This window comes from Etheostoma spectabile, unplaced genomic scaffold (genome assembly GCF_008692095.1).
Source record: "Etheostoma spectabile isolate EspeVRDwgs_2016 unplaced genomic scaffold, UIUC_Espe_1.0 scaffold00009934, whole genome shotgun sequence".
Taxonomy (NCBI): domain Eukaryota; kingdom Metazoa; phylum Chordata; class Actinopteri; order Perciformes; family Percidae; genus Etheostoma; species Etheostoma spectabile.
Window position 1 is genome coordinate 28,855 of NW_022603760.1, and position 6,146 is coordinate 35,000.

A 6,146-nucleotide genomic window follows, 5' to 3' on the forward strand; every position below is an offset into this window, starting at 1 on the left:
TCCGTCTCCTTCTCTGTCTTCTTCTCCGTCTCCTCTCTGTCTCCGTCCCTTCTCCGTCTCCCTCTCTGTCTCCGTCTCCTTCTCTGTCTCCCTCTCCTTTTCCCTCTCTGTCTCCGTCTCCTTCTCTGTCTCCCTCTCTTTTCCCTCTTTGTCTCCGTCTCCTTCTCTGTCCCTCTCCTTTTCCCTCTCGTCTCCTTCTCTGTCTCCCTCTCCTTTTCCCTCTCTGTCTCCGTCTCCTTCTCCATCGTCTTCTCCCTCTCCCTCTCTGTCTCTTTCTCCCTCTGGTTGTTTTCAGTCTTCTTCTTCTCCGTCTCTGTCTCCGTCTCTGTCTTCTTCAGACTTCTTCTTCTTCTCCTTCTTGTCTCCGTCTCTGTCTTCTTCTCCCGTCTTCGTCTTCTTCTCTGTCTCTGTCTGCTTCTCTGTCTCCGTCTCGTCTGCTTCTCTGTCTCTGTCTTCTTCTGCTTCTCTGTCTCCGTCTCGTCTGCTTCTCTGTCTCTGTCTGCTTCTCTGTCTCCGTCTTCTTCTGCTTCTCTGTCTCCGTCTTCTTCTCGTCTGCTTCTCTGTCTCCGTCTTCTTCTCGTCTGCTTCTCTGTCTCCGTCTTCTGCTTCTCTCTCTCGTCTGTCTGCTTCTCTGTCTCCGTCTTCTTCTGCTTCTCTGTCTCCGTCTTCTTCTGCTTCTCTGTCTCCGTCTCGTCTGCTTCTCCGTCTCCGTCTTCTTCTCGTCTGCTTCCTCCAGTTGTTTGGTTTCTCTTCTCTAAGGTGTGTTTTTCCTCCGAGAGTTTCCTCCCCGACAACCGTCTCTCCCTCCTGACTCTTCTTCTACTGTACTTTATATACTGTAAATACTGTGTGTGTATATATATATATATATATATATATATATATATATATATATATGTGTGTGTATATATATATGTGTATGTGTATTTGTGTGTGTTTGTGTGACTGGATGTTGTTAAGCAATTAATCTGTTTGAGTGATTTTTATTGAAAGAAAAGTCCAAAGACTTCTGAGCTTGCATCACTTCCTTAATGAGCTTTTATTAATAACCTTTAAAGTCCGTTATCATCAGTCACATTCGAACTCTTAATGACGTCTTTCGATGAAAAGAGTTTTTATGGGAAAGTTCTCGTTCGTTCAATCAAAGAAGACACGACACATGGCACGTCCAATGGAAGTGTAATTTCAATGTGTCCCTTTAAGAGGGGTCTGTCCCTTTAAGAGGTGTTCTGTCCCTTTAAGAGGTGTTCTGTCTTTAAGAGGGGTTCTGTTCCTTTAAGAAAGTTTTGTAAGAGGGGGTCTGTCCCTTTAGAGGGGGTCTGTCCCTGTAAGAGAGGGGTTTTGTCCTTTTAAGAAGTTTCTAAGAGGGGGTCTGTCCCTTTAAGAAAGTTTCTAAGAGGGCTTCTGCCTTCAAGAGGGTTTTTGGTCCAATTAAGAGGGTTCCTGTCCTTTAAGAGGGGTTCTGTCCCTTTAAGAAGTTTTCTAAGAGGGGTTCTGTCCTTTTAAGAAAGTTCTAAGAGGGGTTGTCTGTCCCTTTAAGAAGTTTCTAAGAGGGTTTACGTCCCTTTAAGAAAGTTTCTAAGGAGGGGTTCTGTCCTTTAAGAAGTTTCTAAGAGGGGTTACGTCCCTTCAGAGGGTTTTTGGTCCAATAAGAGGGTTCCTGTCCCTTTAAGAGGGGTTCTGTCCCTTTAAGAAGTTTTCTAGAGGGGTTCTGTCCTTTTAAGAAAAGTTTCTAAGAGGGGTTCTGTCCCTTTAAGAAAGTTTCTAAGAGGGGTACGTCCCCTTTAAGAAAGTTTCTAAGAGGGGTTACGTCCCTTCAAGAGGGTTTTTGGTCCAATTAAGAGGGTTCCTGTCCCTTTAGAGGGGTCCTGCCCCTTTAAGAGGGTTTCCCACATTCAGCATGTTTCATGTTGTTGTCAACCTGTTTCTCTCGGAGTGTTTTTCTGTCTCTTCACCATCACACACTGTACCGGATGAGTGTTTACTGAAAGCTCGGCCCCCGTGGATTGGGGGGGGGGCTGGGTGGGGGGGGGGGCGTATGAGCTGCCGGGGCCCCCGGGGGACGCCGTCCACAGCTGCAGCTCCACAATAATTACACCTGAGACGGAGGCGAGGAGGCGACGATAATGAGGATAACAAGCTACTGTAGAGCTGCAGGCTACTAGAGACAGAGAGAGGGAGACAGACAGAGAGACAAGGGACAGAGAGAGGGAGACAGACAAGGGACAGACAGAGAGAGGGAGACAGTCAAAGGACAGACAGAGAGACAAGGTACAGAGAGACAAGGTACAGACAGAGAGAGAGAGAGACAGACAGAAAGACAAGGGACAGAGAGAGGGAGGCTGTTTAATGATGGCTGTGTCTGTGTCTCTTGTATGTGTCTCTCTTGTCTCTGTGTGTCTCTCTCATGTCTGTGTGTCATGTGTCTGAGTGTCTCTCTCTTGTGTCTCTTCTGTGTCTCTTGTATGTGTGTCTCTCTTGTCTCTGTGTGTCTCGCTCATGTCTGTGTATCATGTGTCTGAGTGTCTCTCTCTTGTGTGTCTGTGTGCGTCTCTCGTCTCTTCTGTGTCTCTTGTATGTGTCTCTCTTGTCTCTGTGTGTCTCTCTCACGTCTGTGTGTCATGTGTCTGAGTGTCTCTCTCTTGTGTCTCTTCTGTGTCTCTTGTATGTGTGTCTCTTGTCTCTGTGTGTCTCTCAAGTGTCTGTGTGTCATGTGTCTGAGTGTCTCTCTCTTGTGTCTCTTCTGTGTCTCTTGTATGTGTGTCTCTCTTGTCTCTGTGTCTCGCTCATGTCTGTGTGTGTCATGTGTCTCTGTGTCTCTCTCTTGTCTGTGTGTGTCTCTGTCTCTGAGTGTCTCTCTCGTCCTGTGTCTCTTGTATGTGTAATTTTTCTTATGTATTCTCAGAAGCCACCGCATCACAACTGCTCCTCCTTATAATAATATAATATAATAATATTATAATATATAATAATATAATAATAATATAATAATAATAATAATACTATAATCTTTACATAAAGGAAACTGTTCATTTTGTTAATTTCGTTATTGAACCACGAAGACGTCACACGTCAAATCATTTTATTTCTGCTCCTTTTCCCCCGTTGACATTTTACAGTTTTTGTAGAAAACCAGTCCGCTGTGATTGGTGGAGCCGGGCGCTGTGATTGGAGGAGCCGGGCGCTGTGATTGGTCAGCAGGACAGGGTCGTGCGGGCGTCCTGCTCCAGCGTCAGGCCTTTACTCAGGAGGAAGGCCTCCTGCTGGGGCTCCCGGCCCAGGAACTTCTCAGCATCTCAGACGCGTCCTCCGAGCCGCGGGACGCAGGATGAACTCCTGTAGTCCAGACCCACTGGAGGACCAATCAGGACACAGAGACTCAGGTTAGTCAGCGTCGGTGTGTGCTAAGCTAGGCTAGGCTAGGCTAGGCTACGCTAACAGTTTCCCTCCATCTCCATATAAGATCTATAGAGTGATGAAGATCTGAACTGGTTGATACGTTTTCTCTATTTACTGTCTGTTCTTTGTCCTCTCTTGCTCTGTCTTTCTGTCCCTCTCTTTCTGTCTCTCTCCCTCTGTCCGTCTGTTTCTGTCTTTCTCTGTCCCTCTCTTCTTTCTGTCTCGCTCCAAGTGTCTCTCTGTCCGTCCTCTCTGTCCCTTCCGAGGTGTCCCTCTCTCTCTCTGTCCCTTCCGAGGTGTCCCTCTCTCCTCTCTCTCTTGGTCCCTTCCGAGGTGTCCCTCTCTCTCTCTCTGTCCTTCCGAGGGTCCCTCTCTCTCTCTCTGTCCCTTCCGAGGTGTCCCTCTCTCTTTGTCTGTCCCTTCCGAGGTGTCCCTCTCTCTCTCTCTGTCCCTTCCGAGGTGTCCCTCTCTCTCTCTCTCTGTCCCTTCCAGGTGTCCCTCTCTCTCTCTCTGTCCCTTCGAGGTGTCCCTCTCTCTGTCCCTTCCGAGGTGTCCCTCTCTCTGTCCCTTCCGAGGTGTCCCTCTCTCTTTCTGTCCCGTTCGAGGGTGTCCTCTCTCGCTGTCTGTCCCTCCTGCGAGTAGGGCTGCTCGATTTGGGAAAAATCATAATCACGATTATTTTGGTCAATATTGAAATCACGATTATTTCACATGACTTTGTAAACGTGTCGCATTTATTAAAAAGACACCCTTCAACAATTCTTTAAAACATTGAACATTTATTGTAGGCTACTTTTTGAACTATAAAAAAAAATATAAATATAAATTTCAATCAAAGTATAAAAGTATTTATTCCCTGTATTTCCTTCCACAATCTCTTTAAAACAAGGAGGCAACATTTTGGCAAAACATAAACAAATTCCAGCAACTCAACCCAGGAAATAAAAGGCCCCGGCATTAAAGCTAATACTTAACTATTAGCGCACGTCTTTAGCTGAATAATAGGCAACAGACTCGGTATTATTTGCGTCTTTCCGAATTCAACGGATAAGGAGCTGCGCTGTACGGAGTGTGTGTTAGGGACGTCTGGGTTACGGAGGACGTTGAGGGAGTGGATTGCCGTTTCTGTTTCTTTATTAAATTGTCCCAGGTCACTCTGTGTTAGTTCGTGTGTCCCCTTGACTTGCAGCCACCACGTGTAGCCAGTCCTGCTCGTAGCATGTTCCTGCTCGTCGTCGGATTCCTCGAAGCCAAACCGTTCCCAGACGGTGGAGGTGGTTTTTGCCTTTGTTGCTTACAAACGCTGCTGTGGCCGCCCTCCTTCGGCCATCTTTACTCTCGCTGAGTTTTTAAATTCCAGCGGGTAACATGCACGCGACCTGCCTCCCTGACCGTGTAGGCTGAAAGCGTTTGGCTTCGGGGGGGGGATGTGCGCATGACGTGGTGTGCGCGCCATTCAGAAACACACGAGGAAATTACAACATGGCAAAATAATCGTTTTTACTCGATTGTACTATTTTGGTAATCGCTGGGAGCCGAAACCGAAACCGAAACCGAAATTCAATTAATTGCACAGCCCTACTTCCGAGGTGTCCCTCTCTCTCTCTCTGTCCTTCCGAGGTGTCCCTCTCTCTGTGTCCCTGTCTCCTGCGGTAGTGTCTCTAAGGTCTCTGACCTTAGGGTTCATGATTCCTTCTTGTTTGAAGCGAGCGAAGAACATGTCCATGGAGAAGACCTCGCTCCACAGGTAGCCGTAGTACTGGGCGTCGTAGCCTCCCGCCAGGTGCCCGAAGGTCGCCGGCATGTTGGTCCCTGCAGAGGACACGGTATCAGAATGTCCTCTATCAAAACTGTAGAGAGACGAAGGGGATAAGAATGTCTTCTATCTAAACTGCAGAGAGACAGGGGTATGAGAATGTCCTTATCTACTGCGAGAGACAGGGGTCGAGAACTCTATCTAAACTGCAGAGGACAGGGGGATCAGAATGTCCTCTATCAAAACTGCAGAGACACAAGGTATCAGAATGTCCTCTATCAAAACTGCAGAGAGACAAGGTATCAGAATGTCCTCTATCTAAACTGCAGAGAGACAGGGGAATCAGAATGTCCTCTATCAAACTGCAGAGAGACAAGGTATCAGAATGTCCTATCTAAACTGCAGAGAGACAAGGTATCAGAATGTCCTCTATCTAAACTGTAGAGAGACAGGGGATTAGAATGTCCTCTATCAAACTGCAGAGAGACAGGGGATCAGAATGTCCTCTATCAAACTGCAGAGAGACAGGGGATCAGAATGTCCTCTATCTAAACTGCAGAGAGACAGGTGGATCCGAATGTCCTCTATCAACTGCAGAGAGACAGGGGTATCAGAATGTCCTCTATCTAAACTGCAGAGAGACAGGGGAATCAAATGTCCTCTATCAAACTGCAGAGAGACAAGGTATCAGAATGTCCTCTATCTAAACTGCAGAGAGACAAGGTATCAGAATGTCCTCTATCTAAACTGTAGAGAGACAGGGGATAGAATGTCCTCTATCAAACTGCAGAGAGACAGGGGGATCAGAATGTCCTCTATCAAACTGCAGAGAGACAGGGGGATCAGAATGTCCTCTATCTAAACTGCAGAGAGACAGGGGATCCGAATGTCCTCTATCAAACTGCAGAGAGACAGGGGGATCAGAATGTCTTCTATCTAAACTGCAGAGAGACGAGGGGTATCTGAATGTCTTCTATCTAAACTGCAGAGA

The 6,146-nt window shown here is 47.0% G+C and overlaps 1 protein-coding gene across 1 annotated transcript in view; it reads right to left on the reverse strand.

The window, feature by feature from the left end:
• Nucleotides 1-3,244: 3,244 nt before the first annotated feature.
• The window catches only part of LOC116679223 (thimet oligopeptidase-like), a 5,695-nt gene continuing 2,793 nt past the window's right edge, over nt 3,245-6,146 (reverse strand). Inside the window, exons 4-5 of the mRNA XM_032508910.1 lie at nt 5,075-5,211; nt 3,245-3,352 (exon numbers count right to left, since the gene is read on the reverse strand). Coding sequence (XP_032364801.1) covers nt 3,245-3,352; nt 5,075-5,211 — 245 coding nt within the window. The remainder of the gene's footprint in view (nt 3,353-5,074; nt 5,212-6,146) is intronic.